Source organism: Chaetomium globosum, genomic scaffold (genome assembly GCF_000143365.1).
Source record: "Chaetomium globosum CBS 148.51 scaffold_1 genomic scaffold, whole genome shotgun sequence".
Classification (NCBI taxonomy): Eukaryota; Fungi; Ascomycota; class Sordariomycetes; order Sordariales; family Chaetomiaceae; genus Chaetomium; species Chaetomium globosum.
The window spans coordinates 2,620,858-2,646,336 of record NT_165976.1 but is presented as its reverse complement, the minus strand read 5'-3'; the positions used below and the strand labels follow the sequence as shown (position 1 = coordinate 2,646,336).

Here is a 25,479-nt window from a genome sequence, read left to right as displayed (position 1 = left end):
TTCCGGACGCTAACATGGTTGATGTAACCCGCATGAGCTATTACTGTACCTGAAGAGGATAGCTCTCGAAAACATCTTGCGGCTTGAGCAGCTGGGCCGCATCTCGCGCCACAACCACTATCAGGATGTGCTCAATGCCATCGCCGTCGACATCCGAACCAAGAGCCGGCGTAGGGTGCAGCGACAGCGGGAACTTGAGGGCGTCCGTTTGATGATTGGCAACCTGCACGACAAGGCCAAGTATCTTGAGCAGCAGCGGAGAAGCTACGACGACTACATTGAGCAGGCGATGGCCACGCTCCAAAACAAAAAAGGGTAAGCGATCCACACAGAGACATCTTTTCCACAAAAACATCAACTAACCTCTTGCCCCTCCAGCAAAAAACGTTTCCTCCTCCCCTTCACAAAACAGTACAACCACCAACGCGAGCTCGAGCGCTCGGGCCGGGTGCCCAAGTTCGGCTCGTACAAGTACAGCGTGCGGGCGCTGTCGGACAAAGGCGTGGTCGTCTCGTGGCAGGGCATCCCCGAGCGCGATTGGGGCCAGATCAACCTAACCATCTCGTGCGACGAGGTCGGCGTGTTCACCATCGAGGGCAGCCGCGGGCACATCCAGATGCCCGGCGCCAGCGCGCTCGTGCCCATCGAGGACCTGCTGCAGGCCCAGTTCGAAGCCCACCAGTTTATGAACCTGTTCGAGGGCGGTCTGAAACTCAACGTCAATCTGCTGTTGCACTTGCTGTACAAGAAGTTCTATCGGACGCAGTAAGTGGGTCGAAAGTTTGGAGGTTATCAACTTGGTGGGGAAACTGTTCGTCAGGGCTAGATAGGTTTTTTCTTTTTTCTTCTCTTTTGGGGTTTCTTCTCTTGTGGATGGCTAGTCTGTCTGCTGGGGTGGCGGATCTCTTGTTTTATTCCCGGCTTGTTTTGTCACAGATCAAGAAGATAAGCACCAGAGAGCGAGGCGCGAGGATATGACGAGGGCTTGGGTCTGTTTTTGTTGTGCGAAGTCGGCGGTCTGCGAGCGGGTGGACAGGCGGCTGGGGATGAGAGATGATGGGTGGATGATGGACGACAGGTGGTGGCTGGGAAGGGGGAACTGGGTTTGGAGATATGGATGGATGGATGGATTGGGTGGGTGGATGGGTGGGTGGACTGTTTGTGTGTTTGGGACGGAGGAAAGACGAGGTGCGCCGGATATTCACAGTGTTATTTAGCCTTGGGAATGAGTGAAATGATACCTTTAGTTTCTATTCGTAATAATTGCGTTGGCAGATCAAGGTCTCGTGCATGTTTCCACACCATATGTTGCTGTATACTAACCCCTTTTCCTCGGTCCTGCTTCGTCGGTCTAGTGGTTTCGGGTCCCTAAACAATACATTTAGGACTTGGACCAAACGGAGCGAGCACGGGCTGTACTGGCCAGGGTCCCCTTCAAGCGTCATGGTCTCGCCTCGAGTATAAGAGCTACAGTTATGAAAAGTATGAGAATGGATGGGCGGTTCCCGTATAGGGTAGGTGTCCCTTCTATACCCTATTATACATAGAGACGACTGTAAACAAAAAGTACTTGGATATGACCCTCGCTCTCAACTAAAAAGCATAGACACGCCGACACACTCTTGCTTTTATCATTTTATTGCTATCCCCCAAAACGCAAATGGCCTATATACAAGTATGTTTTCCCAAACCCAACGCCTATCAAGAACCTTGACGCCGTCTATGCAAAGATGCACGCAAAATTACCGCCCCATCAACACATTTCCACTCTCATACCACGCATTAAATGCCAGGACAATCATGCCTCATACCCCGTCATTTCCCACATTCACATCCACACCCCAACCCGCCTCACCTCGACACGCCATTAACAGTCCCGTACCCCCTCGCTCTCCCCCTCTTCTTAACAACCTCCTCCCCTTCCGAGTCCGACACCGCAATATCCCCATTCTCATCATCCTCACCCCCCTCACTCTCACAAACCACCCTCCTCCCCCTCAACAAACTCTCCCTCTCCCTCTCACCCCCCTCCTCGTCATCCTCCTCCTCCTCTTCCCCTTCAGAACCAGCCCCCAAGCTGCTCGTCGGCCCATCGCCCTCGACAATAAACCACGGCGGCACGGCCCCCACCATCGCAATCAACGCCAGCATCCACCACGGCGCAATGGCATAGCCCTCCTTCACGCCCCAGCTGAAGACGGCGCCAGCGGCGGCGGGGCCGACGGCGCGGCCGAGCCCGCTGAAGGTGGTGGCGAACCCGTTGAGGGTTCCGAGGATGCGCAGCGACGAGGCGCTGTTGGTGAGCAGGATGGTGGTGCAGGGGAAGCCGATGATGACGACGAAGCCTTTGGCGAGCATGATGGTCAGGAAGACGGCGTAGCGCGTGGTGGTGTCTTGGATGAGCGCGGTGTAGGGGGTGAGGAGGTAGATTAGGGGGAAGATTAGGGCTGGTGGGGGTTGGTGGTGGTGTTAGCCGGCTTGGGTTTCTATTTCTTTTTATGAGGGGGGTGGGGGGAAGGGGAGAGACGTACTCGCTGTCCGGTAGCAGTTTAGCACGCCGAAGCGGGCGCACAGGGTCGGGAAGAGGAGGAATTGTACCACACCGCAGGCGATGCCGTAGACGGTGTAGATGGTGCCGATCTTGTCGGAGCTGAGGCCGAAGCCGCCATTGAACTTGAAGGGGAGGTGGGTGTTGGTCTCGTCGGGGATTACGCGCGGGTAGTTGAGGAAGACGGGGAGGACCTGGTCGTAGGCGACGGCGTGTAGGGCTAGGAAGGTGTACGACAGGAGGTTGATGCTCGTCTGGGCGGTGAAGATCTCGCTGTTGGAGACGGGATCTTCCTTGGCGGCGCTCTGCTCGGAACCAGACATGACCGACTCGGCTAGCAGGGGCGCTGATGCCTCGTCGTCGACAAACGACAGTCTTCTCCGCTTAGCCTTCGTCTTTGATGGTTTGAGGGAACGGGTTAGTTTCTCGCCCAACACTAAACCCCAGTCGCGCCTGTGGCGTTTACTGTGGAGTGTTTCCTGGAGAAATATTAGCTTTGTTTACATAGCCCCTGATTTTCTGGACTCACCTTAAGGAACATCAGTCCTGTCATGAAAGAGATAAAGAACACGAAGCAGGCCATCAGATTTGGCAACACGAAAGGATAGCGCTTGAAGTACTCTATGTTACCAAAGAGGCCGGGGTACTGCTCAGCAGGGCGGGCGAAGAAGCCGCCAAAGGCAGGACCAAAAACGGAACCAATACTCCACACAAGAGGCATGAGGGAGAAGGCTTTGGGCTGGAGTGACTTTTCTGGCACCATCTCTGCTACCATGGTTCTAATAATACCAACTGTTGTGTGTTAGTGGGGGAGCCCCACGATGAGCAGGGTGAATCAAAGGCGGACATACCATTGCCATTGCCGCCTCCCATAATGGCACGGACGGCGATGGCCATCGGGAGGCTGGTCGACATGCCCCAGATCAGGAAGCACACCATGGTACTGGCAAGACCGGAAAGAATGATGGGCTTGCGGCCGAACTTGTCGGAGGCCCTCCCCCAGGCGACAGCAGTGCAACTCTGAGCGACGGAGAAGATAGCTCCCGTAAAGCCCGCCCATTTTGCGACGTCGTTCTTTTCAACGCCAAAGCTGGCTATCATCTCTGGGAGATAGGGGAAGACGGAAGTTAAGGCTAGGGGCTCGGCAAACCTAGCAACGGCTATAATGGATTGAGGTTAGCTATGGTGACACAAGATGGGGACGGTACCCGGGGCCCTATGGAGCCATGGGATTATTGGTATGGTTAAGCCAAAAATGAAGCAAAAGCATCGTGGAGCTCCGTATCATCGACCAGGGAGGGTTGCTGTTGTTGTTGTTGTTGTTGTTGTTGTTGTTGGTTGGAATGATACTCGGGCATCGGACGTCGGAAGAGACAACGAAACTGAAAGAACAAGACATTTCACAGTAATGCGAACAGATATATGCGCTTACCTAGAATTGCCAACTGCTGGGCAGGCAGCTTTGGCCCTTTTTTTATTTGATTGGTCATGATGGACGATGATGCATGGACCAGGAACGAAGTGTTACAGGGCGTGTCTCTCTCGGTTGTCAATGGCACTGAGAATCCGAGACTGGCGCGTGTTACAGAAGATGACTCGCTTCTCGGCAAAACAAAACAAACTGTAACCTGTATTTTAAGCACCTATGCGCAGAGTACGGAATACAGCCAACTAGAGACAGCCTCGACAGCGATGGCGATAAGATGGAGAGAGTGTGGCAAGAAAAGAATCCGTCGGAAATAGCGGAGCAAAGGGTTGCTTTGTACTTTGTATGGGAAAAATACAGTCATGGGCGCGGCAAAGTCTGACCGAAGAGCTGACAAAAACAAAAAAGTTGGAGGCCATCATCCATGCTGTGCAGCAAAACTCAGCCCAGGCGCCACCGACTCTTGTGAACATGATTGGCTTGCATTCAATTGTTGGTGGGCAAGGTGGGGAGCTGTCGGATACGGGCCCGATCTACGGCTAGGCCGAGATCAGAAGTCGGCAGCCAAGTCGGAGCGGCTTCGGACATGAGTGGTCGGCAATGGCCCGGGGATGCGAGAGCCAAGAGAAGACGGGCGTTCCTCTTTGAGCTTCCAAATATTTAGGAATGGAAGCACAGAAAGTTAGAGCAAGCTATGCCCACATATGATGCTTTACGCGTTTGTTGTCATCTGGGATATGACCCTGCTGCTCTGTAGAATACGAGTAGCGAGGATGATGAGCCAATCCAAACGCCGACGGCCATGAGGTCAACAGCAGGAAGCGGCGCAAACGAGGGTTTCAAGAACGATGTTGGAGGTTGGGTCGGCTCAGCGGGTCCGGCTGCGGAGCACCAAAGCCAAGCCCGCCATCCTCAAGCAGACCCCCACTTGCCCTTTCAGTGCTGAGGTGACTACTTGGGAGGGGGGAGGCGCGATGTTACAGGCTGCCTCGACAGGCCATGCAAACGAGGAGTCACAGCATATTACTACCTACCTCCACTACCATGCACAATCTTACGGTGTAACCTGGACTTCGAGGTTTTATCATGGGATCCGGGGCGGTTCATGCACCTCGGCGGCATGGTGGGCTAGCCGCGGGACGTACCCCAGGTTCCCCGGCGGCACGGTGGCAGGTCCAAATGTCCAAAATGTCTTGGTGCAGGATGGTGAGTTGGCGCCTGTGATGAGATGTCTCAACGCCGAGAGCTGCAGGCGGATTGAGGTCGTGAAATATTGTTTGGGGTTGAAGATAGACTACAGCTTACCTTGAACTGCGAACATCTAGGCCTGAAACGGCAGCCGTTCGTTCAATTAGGACCGGGCCACACGGCAGATCCCGCATTGCGTCAGCGTTCCCCCAAGCACCTCTTGACCGGCCAGCCAACCACCCACTCGCCCACTGCAACACACCTCCAACCACCACCGATGTACCAACCAACCTGCAACTGACTGAATTTCCAACCTCTCACCTGCCCACTCCGTCCAACCACACCTCCGACTATCGCGGTAATCCGAAAAAGAGCTGAAGCTGTGAAAAAGAACATGCCAACCTAATCCATAATTTCGAAAACCAATTGATGTGAGATTGCGAGGCTGGGATCGTGTTGCTGTGAGTGTGACCTGTGCAATTTATCAATTACATCCATACCCCATTTCATGTTCTGCCCTGGGACCTACATACAACACTGCATTAGTTTGGCAGTAACAATAGAGATAGATCATAATGAGACTGACCGTCACAAGCCAGATCTGCAACAGACAGCCATGTCTTCGGAGCACACGCCGCTCCTCACCAAGGTCCGGGTCGCCGCGCCCCGGCCCCGGTACCCCCATGCCGTGTTGCGCCGCTTTTGCACCGTCGCTCTTGCATCCATCTTGATATGGTTCTTCATCGCCGTGGCCGTGTCCATGACACTTTTGGAAGGCCACTCCCACCACGAACCTAATGACAAGTGGTCATGGCCCGGCTGTGGCAAACGGAAGTTAGACTACGATCAGCTGCAGCGCATCCTCCTGGACACCCCTACTAGCAAAAACGCCGAGGAATGGAGCAGGTACTACACTTCTGGGCCTCATATCGCAGGCAAGAACTACTCCCAAGCGCTCTGGACCAAGAACAAGTGGGAAGAGTTCGGGATCCAGGCTGATATCGTGTCCTACGATGTGTACATCAACTACCCGGTCGATCACCGCTTGGCTCTTTTGAAGAAAAAGAAGCATGACGACGGTACCTCGGCTTGGAAGGTGTCATACGAGGCTTCCCTTACTGAGGACGTGATCGAAGATGATCCGACAAGCAGCTTGTCCGACCGGATTCCCACCTTCCACGGCTACTCTGCCTCGGGCAATGTCACCGGCTCGGTGGTTTATGTTAATTATGGCACTTACCAGGATTTTGCGGACCTGGTCAAGGCCAACGTCACACTCAAAGACAAGGTGGCCATTGCCCGCTATGGCGGCATTTTTAGGGGTTTGAAGGTCAAGCGCGCTCAAGAACTCGGAATGCTGGGCGTCGTTCTGTACAGCGATCCCGGCGACGACGGTGACATCACCGAGGAAAAGGGAGAGAAGCCCTATCCAGATGGGCCCGCCCGCCAGCCCAGCAGTGTGCAACGGGGAAGCACCCAGTTTCTCAGCTTTGCCCCAGGCGACCCGTAAACCTCACTCGACCTCTTTCCAAGGACTCTTCACTGACCACGCCGATAGGACAACGCCGGGATACCCGTCCAAGCCAGGCGTCCCCCGCCAGCCGGTGCACACGGCCATCCCGAGCATTCCGTCTATCCCCATCTCGTACCAGGATGCGCTCCCCATTCTGAAGGCCCTTAACGGCCACGGCCCAAAGGCCGACGATTTCAACCAGTACTGGACTCGTAACACGGGGCTGGGGTACAAAGGCGTACACTACAACGTCGGGCCCACCCCCGACGATGTCGTGGTCAACCTATACAACAAGCAGGACTACGTGACCACGCCTTTGTGGAATGTCATCGGCGTCATCAACGGCACCATTCCCGACGAGGTCGTCAGTATGTAGACCTTCCACGTTTTTTCCACCAGTGTGGTACGCTAATCGCACCATTTCAGTCGTCGGCAACCATCGCGATGCCTGGATTGCAGGGGGAGCCGGCGACCCCAACAGCGGGTCTGCTGTGCTGAACGAGGCGGTGCGTTCCTTTGGGGAGGCAGTCCGTCAAGGGTGGAAGCCTCTCCGAACCATTGTCTTTGGAAGCTGGGACGGCGAGGAGTACGGACTTGTTGGCTCCACTGAATGGGTAGAGGAGTATTTGCCCTGGCTCAATCACGCCAACGTGGCCTACATTGTATGCCCCGCCACTCTTCCCCATCTCTGTCACCTTGCTAACCCCAGTAGAACACCGACGCCTCGGTCCGGGGCACCGAACTGCGGACATCGGCAGCGCCCCTGCTTCATAACCTCATCCACGCTGTCACCGCTGTGGTCCCGTCCCCGAACCAAACCGTCCCGGGCCAGACAGTCCACGACCTATGGAACAAGCAGATCAGGACCATGGGCAGCGGCAGTGACTTCACCGCATTCCAGGACTTTGCTGGCATCCCATCCCTCGACATCGGTTTTATTTACGGCCCCGACTCACCCGTGTACCACTACCACAGCAACTACGACAGCTTCTACTGGATGGAGAAGTACGGCGACCCGGGCTTCATCTACCACCGGACCATGGCGCAGGTCCTCAGCCTGCTCGCCGCCCGGCTAGCCGACCTCCCCGTCATATCCTTCCGCGCCGCCGATTACGCCCAGTCTCTCGACCACTACGTGAAGCAGGTCGAAGACAAACTCGACGCGGCCCTCGCGCCCCGGTCCGCATCAGCCCTCGAAACAGCAGCCCCCCTACTATTGGACGACGACGCCTACTTCGAGCTGCGCGGCAGCACCCGCAACACTTCTACCACCCTCTCCGCCGCGTCCACCTCTTCCGCCGAAACCTTCAAGGCCTCCCTGCAGCGCCTGCACGAAGCCGTGGCCAAGCTAGCCGCGCGCGCCGCCAAGCTCGACAAGCGCGCCGACGAGCTCGATGAGAAACTGCGCGCCCACATCCCCTGGTGGAAGTGGCCGGTCAGGCTACACCTGGGATGGCAGGTCCGCAAGGTCAATACCAAGTATAAGCTGATGGAGCGTGCGTTCTTGTTTGAGGAGGGGTTGGATGGGCGGCCGTGGTTCAAGCATGTGGTGTTTGCGCCGGGGTTGTGGACCGGTTATGCTGGTGGTGAGTTCTTCCCTCTCTTTTGTTTCTCTTGTTTACTCTACTCTATTTTGGGGAGGGTTATGTGATTGTGAGGAGTGAATGCTGACATGGGGTGGTGGTAATAGCGGTATTTCCGGGGTTGGTTGAGAGTATTGATGACGAGGACTGGGTGAATGCGGAGAGGTGGGTAGATATCATCGAGAGCCGCTTGAAGAATGCTGCGCACCGGTTGTGAGCACTTGGGAACCATAAGAGTTGGAAAGGTACATATTAAGGATTGAATTATTCAACATAGGAGGAGGCTAGATTGTCGTGGAGACATTGGCTTGGTCTAAGTATATGATCCATAGGCTGTACATGAATGGATAGATTGTAAATCGCCGAGCTACTGCTTCTTCCGACCCTGCTCCTTTCTTACTTTGTTCAGTACACATACAGTAGGAGGCATCTGGTATCAGTCAGTGGGTTTGGTAACTAGTCGAATTATATCGTTCTTTGCCTAGAGCCCCTGAGACTCCCAAAGGCCGCTACTTGACTAAACACCCTGGGTATACATCCCTCACAAAATCACAACAAAACAAACAAACACCCCTATTCAACCACACCCCGTACACCAACTCTCCCACCACACGCCACTGCATACATCGGCAACCTGTATCTATAAAACCACCTCACCCCCTTCTCCCAACAACAACCACCACCACCACCACCACCACCACCCCTACCTACGCACCCCCATGCTCACCAAGCCCAACACCCCATCACTCATTCGCACCCAACTCCCCCGGAACCAACCCCCCCTCTCGCCGCGGCGGATTATACTGCTGTTGCTGCTGCTGCGGCGGCGGCGTCGGCTGCATCTGCGGCGGTCCCCCGACCGACGAAGGCGGCGCCTGGCTGTCCCCCGTGGGTTGCGGCACAATCGGCTGGGGCTGTTGCTGCTGCTGGGGATGGGGCTGGGGAGCATAGAACCCGCCCTGCGGCGGCGGAATCTGCTGCATGGGGATGGGCATGCCCTGGACGGGGACAGGCTGGCCCTGCATGTGGGTCATGGGCACGGGGGCGTAGCCCGGGGCGGGGTAGAAGGGCGGCGGGGCCTGGCCTTGGAGGTGGGCGGGGATGGGTTGTTGTGGGGGGTAGGGTTGTTGTTGTTGTTGTTGTTGTTGTTGGTGGTGGTAGATGGGGTTGCCTGCCTTGTCTGTGTGGATGACGACTGGCGCGGGGGCGGCGCTGGTGGTAGGCTGGCGGGGCCCGGGGGGTGTGCCGGGCGTGCAGTGTAGGCCGGCGGCGCGGTGCCGGTGGAGGTGGATGGAGTGGATGATTAGGGAGACGAGGAAGAGGACGCTGGAGGGGTGGGTTAGACTTATGTCTTTTGGAGGGGGGGAACCTGGGAGGGGGGATGGGGACGTACAACTCGACACCGCCTAGTCCGGCGGCAGCCGCCTGCGCCGCGAGCCAGATGAGATCGCTATCGGACAGGGAGTAATAGCTATATGACGAATAGCTATTGACGAGGGAGAAGAACTGCCCTACGCGGGCTGCTAGCAGGGCAAATGAGCAGAGCCACATGACGACGAAGAAGATATCGAGGCCCAGGATGACCCAGTAGTTGTAGGCTGCGGGTGGACCATATTTGGCGACCAGGTTGTAGATGGAGTACAACAGAGTCATTATGGCCTAGAGGGTTGTGGTCAGTTTTCATGACCTTCGTTGAGTGCGTGAGTATTTGGTATGTCCTTACCACTGCCAAGATGAAGTTGTTCCCGTCATACGGGCCGAGGGAGACGGCTTGGGCTGTTAGTCAAGCGCCCGTCAAGCGAAGCCCAGAAATAAACATACCATATGCGGCCAACCCGAGGATGATCAAGGACATGACGAGCTGCACAATCCTAATGGCAATGAAGCCCCTGGGTTGGATGGGAATATGCTCCCGCCCCGGGGGCAAGCCAACTGGAAACTGTGGGTTACTCATCGTCGACGGTGCTGTGTGGCTTCTACAAATCTGAGCGACGAAGGTCGATTCTCGAAAGTACTGAGGTGAGGTCGAGAGAAAGAGAAAACCGAAAGACAGGGAGCACAGCAAGGAGAACGGTCGCCCAACGGTGAAGGAGGGAGAGCGCCCGAGTCCGAGCCTTGTGCCATCTTGGGCGACCCTGTCGACCTTTTCAACAAGGGCAGTCCGCCTCGTCAAACACGGCATGAACCCGCCTTTCCCTGTCTTCGGGCGCGGCGGGGGCTGCAAGCCACCCAGGCTTCCCCAAAACTAGCGTCCCTTTCGGGTGCTGGCCAGACGCATGGTGTCTTGATTCGTGCCAGGGGGTGTGCGTGCGGCTGAGAAAAGCCGAATATTGATTGGAAGAGGGTGGATGGAAAGAGGGGAATATGGCCGTGCCCAGAACCGTCCCGTCGATTTACCGACTGTCCATTGATGGAACGTCCGTCGGTACCCTTCAATGAGGTTCCGAGAGAGTGCTGGTCGGGCCAAGGCCGTTCCTGGGAGCTGTGAGACTTCGAAGCCTGAACTTCGCGCAAGAAAGAGAGAGCCGGTGTTTTTTTTCCAAAGCATTAGGGATCGGGAAAGATGCAACGGGAAAACAATGGCTATAAAAAGTCATCTTGCAAGTATGTATGTACATTCATCAATGTTAGACCCCTGTGCTGCATGTGCCACGGTGGGTGGAACATTAACAACTATGTGGTGAATTGTCTTCCACATCTATCCGTCCATACATATAGATATATCGGGGCCTTTCGTCACTATCATTGCCTGCTCTTGCATCATCTGCAAGCTCGATCTGTACATAAATAACATGCGAAAGGCTCGCTCGCCCTGCCTTCCCCCTGTATATAAGACCACCACCCAATACTCGCCCGAGGACGTCATGTAAGTAAAGTATGGCAACCATATCCGAATGAAAATGCCGCTGGAATGAATCTCGAAGATAAAACGGGGCCGGTAATAGTAAGCAAATGGCAAAAGTGAAAATAGAAAGCAAGAACCATCGACAGACGATGAGAAAAAAAAAGCCAGGGGCCATGATGGGTATCCGAACAAAGCCTAAGCAAAGGAAACTGCAATCCCTCCCTCCAACACCTACCAACCCGGTGTATGCAACTCAAGCATCAAAAACCGGAAGAGACAAGTCTCTTATGCAAAGTCATCTGCGCCGCCATTCAAAACGAGCCGGTCGAGATTCTGCACGAGCTCCTTGGTCTCGCGCCTAATCTCAAAAGCAATGGGTGGTAGCGTCTGGCTCCACATATGCCACTCGCGGCTCGTGCTGTCGCTGCCACCGGCCGCGAGGTCAAGCCCGCGGCTACCGGCCTCCATGAGACGTTCGCGGCATGCCACCAGTCGCTTGACCAGCTCAGGACCGTCGGGGCCGGGGCCCACCGCCGCCTGCGTCTCCGCCGTCAACTGCCCGACTACGTCCGTGATGACGCCGATCTCCTCTGTGACTTGGTTGATGTTGGCATCATCGCGTACCAGCTCGACGAGGTTCTGGATCGTCTGGACAAGGACGGCATTTTGGTCTTCAAGGTAGATTTTGAGGTCCTCGATCCGTCTGTCGGGTTGTTGGGGGGTTGTTGTAAAAACCGTTCCCGTTCCCGTTGGTGTTGGGAGCGATGGGTAGGGCCTTCTCCAGGCCCCCGTATTCTCCCCTTGACCGCTCCTTGGCAGCCGCCCCGTTGCGAGCCATTGGGCCCTTTGCAAACGACTCGCGCGGCGAGCTAACTGGGCTGTAGGCGGATGAGTCGGCGCTCGCCCGGCTCCCTAGGGCCCAAGCCCTGAAATGGCGGGGGTGGCGGCAGCGAAGCTTGGAACCGATGTGATGCTGGATACCTTGCTCTGCCCGTTGCTTTGCGGGGAGAAGAATCCGGTCGAGTCCACAGGGGTCACTGTTCCGTCATCATCTTCTTCCAACTCGTCGCCCGGAGTGGTGCGAATCTTGGCTGCGCGAAGCAGCTCAACGACCGCCGCGACCAGGTGGGATGCCGCTGCATCAAGCAGCGATACTGGGGAAATGCCAGCCGAGGTCGCAAAATTCTTGGAGGCTGTGATCATGTTGTTGGCCGTGGATGACACCCGGGACTTGGGCTTTTGATATTGCATGGCCGCTTCTCCATTTTGCGCCGAGGTGTCGATGTCTTTGGTGATCCGCCGGACACTGACCACGACGGCCTTCATAGCGTCGATCACGCGCTCTGGGTCCGCACGAGCCTGCTTGAGAAGATCGTCGATGGCGAGCTGGAATTTTGTGACGTGGATATCCTTAACCAATCCCCCGTCCTCAACAAATCCCTTCTCGCGGACATATCTGCCCGCGTCCTGGTCAATCGTGAGCCCGGCAGAGGAACCGCGCATGTCGCGCAACTGTGTTTTGGTGCGCGCATAGCGATTCTGCCACTCTCGTACTTCATTCTCGAGCGACTCTATCGTCTTCTCCATCTCGGATTGCCTATCCCAGGTGGCGCCGCTTTGCTGGGAGATCGTCCTCATCTCCCGAAGGAATTCTTGCGCTTCCCGCCGCACTTCCTCAGTCACTTGCTCCTGCTCTTCTAGTGCCATACGTAGCGCCTTGTTCTCCCGTTCGAGCTCGGTGTCGGCCGCTCCACTTGACACCGAACGGCTTGCGCTCTTGGCCTGCTCAAGCTCGTCCCTCAACTCTTGCGCCTCATTTTCGTGCTCACCCCGGAGCCTATCGATCTCCCGCTGTAGGGAGTCGTTTAGCTCTTGAGCCTCGGCGAGTTTATCCTCCAGGTTCGCGCGGGTACTATCCCACTCGTGTTTTGCCGAGTCCGCCGCGGCCGCTTTCGAGCGTTCGCCATCCAGAGCGCCGTTTAGTTCATCATCCTTTCGCTTTAATGTGTCCTCCATGCTGTTGACCTTGTCCTGCAGCTCCCTGATTTGCTGTTCGTATTCTTCAATGAGCTTCTTGTCCGGCTAGAGGCTTGGTGTTAGTGATCAATGCTCAGGGGTGCGAGAAGGAGAAAACAAACCTCGATTTGCCCGGCGGCGCGCTGCATCCCATATGGAGCGTTCGGGTCCGGACTCGTGGGGCTGATGGCGTCATCGTCCTCTTCTACCATCGTGCTCTTATTGGGGACGATGGTGTTGCTCTGAAACTGCTTCGGCATTGGTCTCCCGTAGTCGCCATTTGGTATGCCTGGTGATGGCGGAATCGGGAAGCCAGCCTGCAAAGGCGTTGGCAACCCGCGCCCGCTCCTTACCGAGCTAGCTTCGGAGGGGCGTCTCCGACTCTGGTTCCTCGGGGGGTACCCGTTCATTCCGTTTACGGGCGTCTGCGAGCGGCTCTGCGGTCCTCCACGGACCGACATCGGGCTTCCTACACGAGGAACATCCGGACCGGCAAAACGCGGAAACCTCCGCTCCAGCTCGCAAAAGACGTCGGTGGCCAGGTCACGGAACCGCGGGGGGCCAAGGGAAGAGAGTTTCTGGCGTGCTTGGTTTCGCTTTGGGTGGAAATTTTCCTCGGGTAAGAGGTAATCAGGAGGCCCAGAGCCGGGTGGAGCACCTGGGGGTACTCGGCTCGCAAGTTCGCGTCGTTTCAACTCGTCATAAACATCGGTACTGAGTTCGAGAAACTGGACGCCGGTGAGGCGTTGCAGCTTATCGCGAGCTTTGTTCGGTGGGGGTTTCGGGTTGCCATCGCGCGATGTTGCTGAGAGGAATCGCTTGAGAGAGACATAGTGCTCTGAGAGCATCAGCTCCTGGTTTTCCGACTGGCTCTGACTCCTCCCGCTCTCGCTCCTTGCATATAGGTTGGTGCCGGCGCTCGATCGCCCGACGGAAGCGGGCGGCGAGGGGCCGCCGACGCTCCTCGGCCCCGGTGGGAAGTTGTTCATCGGCTTGACTGGTCCGGCAGAGTCGGGCGGTGTGTTGAGTTGACCTCGGTTATTCTGGTATGGAAGCCCGTCCTTATCGGTGGTTGGATATGACCATTCGCTACCGCCTACAGAGACAGGTGACAGTGGTGCATTGCGGCCATTCATGGTATTCGGGTGTGGTTCGTAGTGGGCGTTGGTCGTCGCAAGCGGGCACTCGAGAGAGCAACCGGCGGGCAAGGGTACGTGGCGCCGAAGGGCGGAAATTGGCGACGCTGAGTGGCGGCGAGTGCGCACGCAACGAAACGAAATTATTACAAAGGATTAAACCGGACGACGACGCAGCGGGGAACGGTGGTCGAAAGTTGACACAGCATGAAACGCCTTGACGCTCGGCCAACGAAGGGTCGCCAGGAGCGGCGAGCGAGCAGCTCTGCTTCCGCTAGAAAGAAGGCTGAAGTGGCACGGCCCGGCCACACGGAACAGTGCACACAAAGATATACAAGATCTGGTCCGATATGAGGCGGCCCGGTCTGTTGGACTGCTGATTGTTGTTGGAGGATCGTGTGCTCGTAGCTGGGGGGCACAGGGATGGCCGTCGTGAAAGGCCGTTTCGTCGTCTGATCTCGTCTAGTGCGGTTTCGTCTTTACTCGGCTGCCACGAAGCTGCAAATGAGTGGCGGAAAATAGCGAAAAGAATGGAAGTCGAGCACGAGTCGGGAGAGCAAAAAAGCAGAGCAGCAAAAGGAGCAAAAAGGAGCGGAAAACCAGCCGGATTGTCTGCGAAGCGCAAGCAAACAACGACCGCGTCCTTTTAGGCAGCGTGTAATTACAGATGACCACCGACGACTTTGAGTGCGGGTCGTGGGAATCACCGAGACGTGGGATTTGGGGGTGCAAAAGATCACCAAAAGGGCAATGAATCGCCCAAGCGCCCCTGATGACGACCCCGGCAGGGCCACTGCTGGGTGGCGATTGGTTTGGCAGCTGAACTGCTGGGGATTGGTGCTGGGGGTGCAATTTCCTTGTCCAGGTAGTCGCGCGCTACGGCAGGAACATCTCGGCGAAAGGAGGCGGGAAGGCGGAGACAGGGATGGGCGGGGGATCGACCCTGCAAGTCAACTTTTTTTTCCTTGAAGCCGATGCTGTCGGTCGGTCGAGCCGGCTCTTTGCATCGAGACAAAGCATGGAGAGCTGAACCGAGACTGTCTTTGGCCGCCCAGGGAGAAGAAATCCGGGGATCTTCGGGGAAAGAACAAAGGGATGCTTTGTATCTCTAACTACAAAGTACCTACCTAGGTAGATAATCTGGGCCGAGTTCCGTGAAACATAACGCTTCCCCGAGACATTTGCGGACTCCCTCGAAACTCAAAGACTCTTTCTTCTTTGGGCCTTCTTTCAACTCCCTTGCCCCGTTCATGGGTGGGTGATGAGGGGGTCCTTGAATTGAAATGCCAGATGTAAAACATGAATTCTGCAGATACAAGACACCCATACGGGTCCTTCGAGTGGTTCTATGTACTGAGAAGAACGACATATATTCGTCGTTATTCAACAACATAGTTCGGTTATACAGTAAGCTGATCACTCTTGATAATCCGGCGATACCGGTTGTGCGGCTCTCCCCGTCACACAAGGTCGACGCAGGAACAAGAGCTGTCAAGTCCCGTCCGCATTGGCTCCCGGGCCCTTCTCCGCATATCCCCCATACTACGGCGTTTGATAGCCCGGGTGGCGGATAAAGCAACGATTTCCCACTTATGCCACTTCACTCTCCGCTAGCCAAAAGCTTTCGCAAGATTTTTCGAAGCCGAGTCATCATTTGTTTCGTCGCGAGTCAGCCAGGAACCTTTCCTTGGAGAGGAAGGCCTCCCACCCCACCCCTGTCACTTTAAAGCAGCAGCAAAACCCCGGGGCCTCCCAGTGTCCACACTAGCTAGGATGTTGGAGGCTGGATATTAGTTGGTCCTTCGCAGTTAACTGATCATCACCCAAAGTTCCCTTCTCCTGTGATGATAGCGGGGCGGCGCCCCATAACTGCTTGTCATAGTATCGTAGTAAAACTCATGGCATGATAATGCCTGGTATCTCTTGAGCCTGCCCTAAACCCACCCCAATCCCGTACTCCGAGTCGCCCAACCGTTAAACGCCTCTGTATATGAAAAATGAAATGGAACCACTCAAAACCAGGACAAAGTCCACGTAGAAGGTAGACCGGGCCACCTCTCCTGCCACTCGCCTAAAACTTCGGGCACCCGTTCGTCAAAGCTCGCACGGCTGGCAGCGCCCCCGGCATCGAAAACGGCCGCTCCTACTTTGTCACGTTCCTCCATTGCGGCTCTGTTCAGAGAATCTGCGAGGTCGACCATAGCTCCACCGCCAATCGAAGCGTCCTGGTGATTGTCTTTGATGTCGATGTTGATGACGTGAACGGGCCGGTTCAGCGGAGAGCCACGGTTGAGGAGGTCATCGACCACGGCGTCCCAGCAACGCTCCTCGCAAGTGATGACAATGTCGGGCACGCCAGCCTCCATGCCTATGCTCCCTTGATCCTTCTCGTGTTTGACTCTCGGCATCCCGACTTGCCAATCCTGCCATCGCTCGGGACCCCATTTGATGACGCGGTTCCGGCCCAGCATATTCAGCAGGCCGTTTGCCCGGTACAGACGGGGATCCTTGGCTTCGAGCTCCCGATAGATGCTATCGTATGAGGTCTCATTGAATTTGTAGACGTTGGGTTGGGTAATGGTGGGCCCTGGCAACCGTACGAGGGACCCGGTCCCGAAGGAGATGACGGGGTAGTTGGCTTGGGCGAGGCGGAGATGCCCTTCCATTGACCTAGTCCACGTTAGTTTGTTGCTGGCCGGATATGATTGAGTCACGGGTGTTCTTTACCGGTTCTGGTTGCTCGCACAGACAGTACAGAACTTCAACTTGAACCCTGACGCGTCTTCCTGTTGGCCGTTTTGGGCCGTGGCCGCAGAGCCCGCATTTCCGTTTGCGGTTTCCATGGCAGGGTTGTGAGAATAAAAGCGGTGGTCGTCTTCGATGGTGCTTATCGCTTCACCAAGGTTGCACCCGCACTTGCTCTATCAGCGACGTTAGTTATGATATCAGGAAACAGGATTCCGTGCATATTTCCGCAACAGCCATGTACGATCAGAAAAAAAGCGTAATTATAAAAGTTGTCATCACCGCCTGCGAAGCAGGACTACAGACAGCTCCAATAAGGCTCATCATAAACAAAGAGGGGTCGAGACAATCGGGGATAGCGAATGCGCTTACCTTCGGGGGGAAGAACACCAGAGCCGCAGTGCTATGTTCTCATCATGGGTAATGAACCATGTAGGAAGTATGGCCCGGGCGCGAAATGGACCGGCGGGGCTAGAAAGAAGCCTCTGGGTTTTCTTTGGGTCGGTTTGTTGGTTTGGGTCGGTTTGGCAACAGCAGAAGAAAGCTTGTGAAATGTTTTCCGCGATTGGGTCTGACCTTGGCAGAAAGGTCCCGACCCCATCGCCCAATCAAGATACTGCCAGTCTCGACCGCCCTAGTTATTCGGTTGGCTGGTCCCTGTCGTGTGCTTGTACTTGCTATCCTTGGACGAAAGAACGGCACAGAACCGCCCCCAATGTCCTTCGTGCTCGTGAGAATGAAATGGTCTAATAAAACTGGCGCTGCCTCGCTTCGGCTTCTGGGAAAGTAGTTCCCGCCATGTCCTCGAGTTGCGGCTTTTCATCGTCCCTCACAGCGAATTCAACGGAACATCACAGAAACGATGAGGCTTCCTTCACTCTGGGCAGTCGCCGGCCTGTCGCTTGCGGTGAGTGCTCGCTCAGATGTCCCCAATATCGAAGTTGGTATCGTCCACCCGCGCAACACCACCTACATAGTCGCGGAGGTCTTTCCCTTATCGTCTTCCATATCGAATACCTCCAATGGGTTAGGCCGCCTAGGAGTGAATTGAACATCTTTTGGGACGTCATGCCTTGTGGCGAGGGCGTCAGGCCGGGGGGCATTTATTATGATAAGGGAACGCTCCGGGTCTCAAATGACACCGACTTGGAATCCAATTACCTCATCGCCACCACCAACGTCACCGAATGGATCAGAAGGTCATCCCGCGATGACAGATTCATGCCCCAGTGGTCCTTTTCGTTCGACTCTTGTGGAGACGATGTTTTGACCAGAGGGCATCTGATGTTCAACATCGCGACCGAGGAGGTCATAACATACGAACCGGGCGAGATCCATCGGGTTATGGACGTCCCAGGGTGCCCCGAGCTTGGAGCGATCATCCAACTTCGGGATAACGCGACGGCGTCCCAATGCCCCCTGGGCGAGGTAGTCGAGGCCGCGGAAGATGTGCTACGCCCAGGTCACTCGAGGTGCATACAGCAGCATTCTGAGCCACGCATCTAGTTTGGCCGCTCCAACTTCGACCACTACATCGGCGACATCAACGAGTAGCGCCGGGGTTGGGCCAGCGCGTACGGTCCAAACGGCGCTGGCGGCGGCTTGCCTTCTCGGCGGTCTGGCCTTGTGAGGAAGGAAACGCTACGGACGGTTTGATATCGAAGATGGAACAACAATGTGTGGTACATTACCTACATAATGTGTTTAGTACGAATATGTAATTGGGGCAAATGTATTTATTCGACATATTCATGGAGTTATCCAGCAGGGAGGTAATTAACTACAAGTACGGGAGGTCACAGCTCGAATCTTGGCCTCGACAACGGCCTCACCCTCATTGGACCTCCCACCCAGAACCAGTGTTTCAGACGCAACCCCTGCTTGTCTGCCCAACCGCGCCCCAATATCGCAGACTCCACACCGGCAAGCTTCGGTCGAGTGCAACTCTCATGAGCGCGCCGAAGCAGATTCTTCAGCCAGAGATGTCACTCCTGACAGAACAGAACTTTAATTTGGCAGTTGGCAACTGTCGAAGGAGTGCCACGGCCACTCGAGAGAATCGCCTCGATACACTGGACAGAGGACACCGACGAGGACAGATGAGATACAAGGCATTTATTCTAAAAATAGTCTACAAGCTGAAGTTTATTGGTGGGCTTGGGTGAGACGGCTGGTGACAGACCGCCGTCAAAGCTGTCGTTTCTGTCTAAGTTACGTACTGCCTTGCCTTGCCGGCGACCTCTCCATGACGAGGCCATGTTTTTCGTTGAATCCCCAATGGGAGGGTGAAAGGCGAATCCAGGAGGGAGCCCTGTCGGAGCCCGCGTGGATTCACGAGCCACCTCCCGGTCGTCAATTTTCCCCCGGAGCTCTTGGAAGGACGCCCGGCTGGCTACTTCTCCCTGTATTCCGTGCATTCACCAATTAGAGATGCATCAAAATATCATGCAGTTGGGGATGGTGATATTGCGTGTGGACAGCTGGAGGCGGCTCTCGCCTAGATTGAGAAGACCTGCCCCTGTTGGTGCGTGTCCCTGGTGACCCAGGGTTCGCTCGCTGGTTGCGAGGAATGGAACCTTCGAAGTTGGCCACCAGCGAACCCCGGCGGTTGCTGGGTGGGGTCTTGCAGGCCTGCTGGAGCGCGCTTAGCAAGGTGCCCGGCCTTCCATTGCTGGCCAGCCGCCCACCCTTTGTGCTCTCACAGCGCTCAACTTCTCCACTCTTCAACCCCCTGAGGGGCGGGCAGTTTTCATCGACCTTCTCATCTTCGACTTCTTCTTTCCCTCGCGACCTACCTAGATTTGCCTTCCAATTGTGCTCGCTCCATCCCGGTGGCCGGACGCGCTGGTCCTGAGTGCAAATTACCGTGGCGAGCGAGTCCGTCGCTTCAGGGCAAGAGACCGCCGGGGCCGTTCTAATAATACAATCCCGACCGCCGGGAACGACAAATTGTGGAGAGAGTCTGCCCTGCAATTGTTCCTTTCCTCTCTTGGCCTGGCGCTGTCTGAGCGCAAAATCGGGCAGTCTGACGAAACACGCATCCACGCATCCACGTTTCCTGGCAACACAGACGGGCACAAGAGCCATCGATTTCCATTTACCGCCTGTCAAACTTCTCCACTGCAACTGTGCGACATCGATAGCGAACGGGCTAGAAGAGGCCCCTGGCGCCAAAAAGGAAAAAAAAAGAAAAACTGCAACGATTTGACAGACCCAAAGACGAGGGGTTCGCGAGTTTTCCCCTTTTTCCAAGTTGTTCCCAACCCTCGGTTCCCCCGAACTTGCAGTGGTGGCAGCGCCGGCGTTGCTGGGGGTCCCACCGACACAATCCCCCCCAAGCGCCCCCCGAAAGCGAGCGAGCCAGGGCGAGGCGCAACCAACCCCACACTCTCAGCAATCCCATAATCCTATTGGATTCTTCCCTCGTCGTTAACTCGCCCTTCCCCGAAACCATGATCGGCGGTTCATGTTCGCCCCGGGCTCGTCTTCCTGCGAACTTCGGCCGCCCGCCATCTTCATCTTCCAAGCTCCTAACGCGGCGCAATCCCCCCCTCTTCCACCGCTTCAATTACCTCCGCCGCTGCGCTTCGCAGGGAGCAAACCCTGGTCGCGGCCTCTATGTCGCCACGTTTTCCAGGAACCGCTTGTCGCAGTACTCGACGGCGAGCTCCATCCCCTCGAGGTCGCGCCCTGCCTCGCACATATTTCCGATTTACCCCTCGAGCCTTTCCCTACACACTCGTGCGAGACTTTGCTTACCCGGTATCACATCCCATGCACTATGGCCCTCCGCCCGAACCCTCACGACCCCCGTCGGGCATGTTCGCCCTAGGGAGCGAGCAACAACGTCTGTCCGATTTGCCGGCGTGGGATACCGGGACAAATTGGGACACCCACTCGTGGAGCCGCGCCCTTGCGAACCGGCCCGCCGACTTACCCGCGATTCACTTTGGTGACGGCCCGCCGTGGAGCGAGGACGAGGATTTGCAGAGCCCCGTCGTTAGCTCGAGACATAAGAAGCACAAGAGCGCATCGGGCGGCACATATACCAAGAGCCGGGTCAGTCGCGATGCCCAGGCCGAACCACAGAGTTTCGATGGCGACCGGGGATATTATGTCGGCACCAGCAACGACGGCAGCGAGCGGTACTATGTGAACCAAGGCAACGAGGCCAATGGGCCGGGCGGCGAGTATGTCACATACCCCCCAGACGAAGCCCGTCACGGGGGCAACGCATACCAGCTGGCGAGCCATCAACCCCGCCAGTTTGGTGGAGCGGGCGATTTTGGTTCGGATGATTCGAGCGCGTGCTCGTCTCCGAGCTTCCACAACGTGGACGAGTCCCGCTACTCGAGGGACTACCAGTTTACCATTACGTCGCCAGACGAAGAAATGCACGGGAAAGCCGTTGCGCTTTTCGACTTTGAGCGGGAGAACGAGAGTGAGCTGCCCCTGGTAGAAGGCCAGATCATCTGGGTGTCCTACCGGTACGGCCAAGGCTGGCTGGTAGCTGAGGATCCCAAGACCCAAGAGAGCGGCCTCGTGCCTGAAGAGTACGTGCGGCTGCTGCGCGATATCGAGGGCGGCTTGAACAGCCTGGCTGGCAACCTGATCACGGGCGATGTCAGCCCTGCCAGCCCGAGCAACGACGTCGGCACGCCCACACAGGCCGAACACACGCCGGCGCCGCAGTTGCCTCACTCGCCGGGCCGTAACCACGGCCAGCGGGTCGTCGACGGCAACGAACAACACGGCGTCCACTACTACTAATACTGCAACAACCAATGAGCTATCATCAGCCGGTCCTCTCTACCTTTTCCACTTCGAGCAAGGACCTCGATCCTTATCCGCAACATCTGCTCGGCACCCAGGCCGGTCAGCCCCCACCACAAGTTGTCCATTACCACGGGCAAAGAGGCGGCAGCCAAGCAAATACCCCGACGCTGGCCATTCATCAAGGATTTGGATCCCGGCGCGCTAGTCAGGACACGATATCTGCCTCGGCCGCAGGCGGTGCAAAGAAAGGTGAAGCGGCAGTCAGCGGCTTGGAGACACTTCCCGATGCGAAATTGGAGAGGTCAGGCTCCGGGGCCGGGTTGCCGAAGAAGAGGGAGTCGAGGTGATACATCTGGAGAACGCGGTAGAGGGAGGAGAACCAGGGCCCCAGAGAGGAGAAACAATAAGGGGAGGCATGTTCAACGGAGCATACTCATCGGAGGCTGCATACCAGGGGAAACGGGTTGGGTGGCTGCTAGGCTTCCCACGGGTTCGGGGCTTGGGGGGCTGGGGTGTTGGGAATCTTGTACCAATACGGCTTCAAGCAGGGTCGAGCGATGGGCAAAACCATCGCATCCGTTTCTTCTTGTGGTTTGATGTTTTATGATTATGATGGGAGGAATATATCTCGGCGTTGCCTTGGCTACTTCTCTGGGCCCTTGCTTTCGGCACGATATGAGTGATGCTCTTCCGATATCTCTTCTGCTCGGCTCGTAGAGCTGACCTCCAATAGTCGACTGATTCGTAGAGCTGTTCCTCGCTCGGGTCCGATAGACACCTTCAAGGTATTGTGTCGACGCGCCTTACAATGTCGAAAGCTCCGACCAGTTCGAGAAGTTGAAGTAGGTATCACATTCAGCCCCTGAAAGTCTGAAACCCACCCAGTAAAGGTCGCCAAGGGGAACGCGGCTTCAGTGGGCTGAATGACGTAAACCGCCCGAACTTGGCAGGGCGCCCCCCAAATCTCAATGGGCAATCGCAGGGCAGGGCGGGAGCAAGATCGGAAGGACGAACAAGCTCCGTCCATGTCCCGCCGGTCCCGGCTGTTTACAAATCGTACCATCTTATCGCAAACCCCCAGCCCGGGTTGTCGCACATAATTCTCTCTCCCATTGACAAGCGGCCACTCGTCCCGCATCCAATTACAACCCAATTGCCGACATCATGAGTTTGTTTGTCGCCAGTCGATCTGCCTTCCGGGCCGCCGCGCCCCTCAAGCGGGTGAGATTCCACTTCTGCCCCTCCATCCGTTTGCTTGACCATGTACCTCTCCTGCCACTCGCAGCTGTGCAGCTACTGCGCAATTTTGTAGCTACGTGGCTCGGCAGCTCTAGCTCTATGCAGTCTCAACCTCAATCCTTTTATTCCTACTAACCGTTCTATAGCAATTCCAGATCCGCCGCTATGCCACCGAGCCCCCCTCCGCCGACGCTAAGAAGGGCAACAACACCCTGCTCTATGGCGCAGCCGCCGCCGCTGTCGCCGGTGCCGGCTACTACTTCCTCGGAGGCACCCCCGCCGCCAAGAAAGCCGAGGAGAAGGTGAAGGACGCCTCGAGCGCCGCCGCCGGCAAGCTCTCCACTAGCGAGGTCAAGCAGGCGCTCACGGGCGGCGAGCAGGGCTGGGTTAGCCTGAAGCTCGAGGAAGTCGAGATTGTCAACCACAACTCGAAGCGGCTGCGCTTCCGCCTGCCCGAGGACGACATGGTATCAGGCGTGCACGTTGCCAGCGCCATCCTGACCAAGTTCAAGCCGGTCGACGCGGAGAAGCCCGTGATCCGGCCGTACACGCCGACCAACGACGAGGACGCGCGCGGCTACCTGGACCTGCTAGTCAAGAAGTACCCCAACGGGCCCATGAGCACGCACCTGCACGACATGGTGCCCGGCCAGCGGCTGGACGTCAAGGGCCCGCTGCCCAAGTACCCATGGACGGCCAACAAGCACGGCCACATCGCGCTGGTGGCCGGCGGCACGGGCATCACGCCCATGTTCCAGCTCTGCCGCGCGATCTTCAACAACCCGGACGACCAGACCAAGGTGACGCTCGTCTTCGGCAACGTGCGCGAGGACGACATCCTGCTCAAGAAGGAGCTCGCCGCGCTCGAGAACAACAACCCGCGCCGCTTCCGCGCCTTCTACGTGCTCGACGACCCCCCCAAGCATTGGACCGGTGGCAAGGGCTTCATCACCAAGGACCTGCTCAAGACGGTCCTGCCGGAGCCCAAGGACGAGAACATCAAGGTGTTTGTGTGCGGACCCCCCGGCATGATGGACGCCATCTCCGGGAACAAGAAGAGCCCCAAGGACCAGGGCGAGCTCAAGGGGATCCTGAAGGAGCTGGGCTACAGCCCGGAGCAGGTCTACAAGTTTTAGATGATGTGAACGTGTCGTTCGATTGCGTTTTCTGTCTTAGCCTAGCCTTGCCTTGCTTTGAGCGGCAGCTTGTAGAATAGAACATGGAATTTCGACCGCTTGTGAAGAATTTGATATCCATTGACAACTAACCCAACCACCTCAGCCATCATCCTATCCGTTCTCCCCTTAACAAGCCCGTAGGTCCGCAAACTACGACAACCAACCCGCTGGATCTACCAAACACGCTTGGACACGCACACCGAGGTCATTTCATTCCTCAGGGCATACAGACAGATGGGGGGTTCCTTAATCCGGCATGAACGACTCATCGAAGTTGTCCCAATATCTTACGACCAGTTAGAACAAGTTTCTGAGCATCCATGTCACATCACCACAAGTTATCACGAAGAGAACAATTGTTTGCAAAAGGCAGTGTATTTCCCCAGTCCAGGCCAGAACATCATAAACAACGCCTTGCTCATCGTAAAAGCCTCCAAAAAAACCTCCCAAGAAAAAAGACATAGGTAACCTGCTCCTCCACCGGCTCATCCGCCCGCCTACAAAAACGCCAATTCTCCATGTCCCATGCACCACCAGCAACAACCTTGCCACACTCCCGAAATACATGCCATCCATAAACCCATATGCCTCGCCAGGCCAATTCTTTAGCGTCATTTTATGACGAGAGGACCTCATTTTATGATTGTTATCCCCTTTTCCCGATGCCATGCCTCGCCGGGCCAGGCCTGCTATGTCCTTCAACACCAATCTATGACAACTGTCCATGTCGATCCGAGAATATGTACCCTCCGTTGCACGAGACCGTCAGTTTATGACGTGTTCCCAATCCGAGCACATGCGCCCTTCCAACATGAGATCGTCGCTTCATGACTCGTTTTCATCGTCACCTTGTGACTCTCTTCTCGGCGTCACTTTATGACTTGTCCCGAGTGTCACCTTATGACCTGTTCTCATCGTCATTTTATGACTTCTTCTTCTCGGGCGTCACTTGATGTTCCATCACTTTTCTGAAGTCCGCTTAGGACACTTCTCCGTTTGTGTGCAAAGCCTGTGACAGAAAGTTAGGCAAGGTTCCAAATACAACAGGCAAACAGCGTGAGGAGCGATGTATTGTGTCAGAGAGAAGATTGACTCGACATGTTCCAGCTTCGAGACATGGCCCAAGAACCCCCATGGGGAGAGGAGCCACGCCACGTCTCGGCCAGAGTTCCGGCTAAGGATGACGATACGAAAGATCTCATCATGGTGGGTGTGTTAAACAGGATATAAGAGGGTGGCGACTTACACTTTGGTTTTGGTTTTGGTGCGTACACGGCTGTTTTTTT

At 56.2% G+C, this 25,479-nt stretch overlaps 9 protein-coding genes across 9 annotated transcripts in view; 5 read left to right on the top strand and 4 right to left on the bottom strand.

Moving 5' to 3' along the window:
• Nucleotides 1-769, top strand: part of CHGG_00860 (uncharacterized protein) — a gene marked incomplete at both ends in the record, with an annotated part of 5,186 nt that extends 4,417 nt beyond the window's left edge. Inside the window, 2 exons of the mRNA XM_001220080.1 lie at nucleotides 58-315; nucleotides 379-769. Coding sequence (XP_001220081.1) covers nucleotides 58-315; nucleotides 379-769 — 649 coding nt within the window. The remainder of the gene's footprint in view (nucleotides 1-57; nucleotides 316-378) is intronic.
• A 1,082-nt stretch (nucleotides 770-1,851) lies between these two features.
• CHGG_00859 (uncharacterized protein) lies at nucleotides 1,852-4,038 on the bottom strand (the record flags this gene model as incomplete). The annotated part of the gene is made up of 5 exons (XM_001220079.1): nucleotides 1,852-2,447; nucleotides 2,532-3,027; nucleotides 3,078-3,316; nucleotides 3,400-3,708; nucleotides 3,981-4,038. 5 exons carry the CDS (start codon nucleotides 4,036-4,038, stop codon nucleotides 1,852-1,854), a joined length of 1,698 nt encoding a protein of 565 aa, XP_001220080.1.
• A 784-nt stretch (nucleotides 4,039-4,822) lies between these two features.
• Nucleotides 4,823-8,475, top strand: CHGG_00858 (uncharacterized protein; the record flags this gene model as incomplete). The annotated part of the gene is made up of 6 exons (XM_001220078.1): nucleotides 4,823-5,180; nucleotides 5,762-6,668; nucleotides 6,721-7,043; nucleotides 7,102-7,337; nucleotides 7,388-8,261; nucleotides 8,366-8,475. The coding sequence occupies 6 exons, from the start codon at nucleotides 4,823-4,825 to the stop codon at nucleotides 8,473-8,475; spliced, it is 2,808 nt and encodes a 935-aa protein (XP_001220079.1).
• A 526-nt stretch (nucleotides 8,476-9,001) lies between these two features.
• CHGG_00857 (uncharacterized protein) lies at nucleotides 9,002-10,382 on the bottom strand (the record flags this gene model as incomplete). The annotated part of the gene is made up of 4 exons (XM_001220077.1): nucleotides 9,002-9,584; nucleotides 9,652-9,917; nucleotides 9,982-10,034; nucleotides 10,331-10,382. 4 exons carry the CDS (start codon nucleotides 10,380-10,382, stop codon nucleotides 9,002-9,004), a joined length of 954 nt encoding a protein of 317 aa, XP_001220078.1.
• A 1,006-nt stretch (nucleotides 10,383-11,388) lies between these two features.
• Nucleotides 11,389-14,255, bottom strand: CHGG_00856 (uncharacterized protein; the record flags this gene model as incomplete). The annotated part of the gene is made up of 3 exons (XM_001220076.1): nucleotides 11,389-11,751; nucleotides 12,085-13,185; nucleotides 13,242-14,255. The coding sequence occupies 3 exons, from the start codon at nucleotides 14,253-14,255 to the stop codon at nucleotides 11,389-11,391; spliced, it is 2,478 nt and encodes an 825-aa protein (XP_001220077.1).
• Nucleotides 14,256-16,267: 2,012 nt separating this feature from the next.
• On the bottom strand, nucleotides 16,268-17,098 carry CHGG_00855 (uncharacterized protein; the record flags this gene model as incomplete). Its single annotated transcript, XM_001220075.1, has 2 exons — nucleotides 16,268-16,925; nucleotides 16,983-17,098. The coding sequence occupies 2 exons, from the start codon at nucleotides 17,096-17,098 to the stop codon at nucleotides 16,268-16,270; spliced, it is 774 nt and encodes a 257-aa protein (XP_001220076.1).
• Nucleotides 17,099-18,068: 970 nt separating this feature from the next.
• Nucleotides 18,069-18,506, top strand: CHGG_00854 (uncharacterized protein; the record flags this gene model as incomplete). Its single annotated transcript, XM_001220074.1, has 1 exon — nucleotides 18,069-18,506. The coding sequence occupies one exon, from the start codon at nucleotides 18,069-18,071 to the stop codon at nucleotides 18,504-18,506; it is 438 nt and encodes a 145-aa protein (XP_001220075.1).
• A 2,268-nt stretch (nucleotides 18,507-20,774) lies between these two features.
• CHGG_00853 (uncharacterized protein) lies at nucleotides 20,775-21,770 on the top strand (the record flags this gene model as incomplete). Its single annotated transcript, XM_001220073.1, has 1 exon — nucleotides 20,775-21,770. The coding sequence occupies one exon, from the start codon at nucleotides 20,775-20,777 to the stop codon at nucleotides 21,768-21,770; it is 996 nt and encodes a 331-aa protein (XP_001220074.1).
• Nucleotides 21,771-22,940: 1,170 nt separating this feature from the next.
• Nucleotides 22,941-24,151, top strand: CHGG_00852 (uncharacterized protein; the record flags this gene model as incomplete). The annotated part of the gene is made up of 2 exons (XM_001220072.1): nucleotides 22,941-22,997; nucleotides 23,162-24,151. The coding sequence occupies 2 exons, from the start codon at nucleotides 22,941-22,943 to the stop codon at nucleotides 24,149-24,151; spliced, it is 1,047 nt and encodes a 348-aa protein (XP_001220073.1).
• Between the last annotated feature and the right edge of the window lie 1,328 nt (nucleotides 24,152-25,479).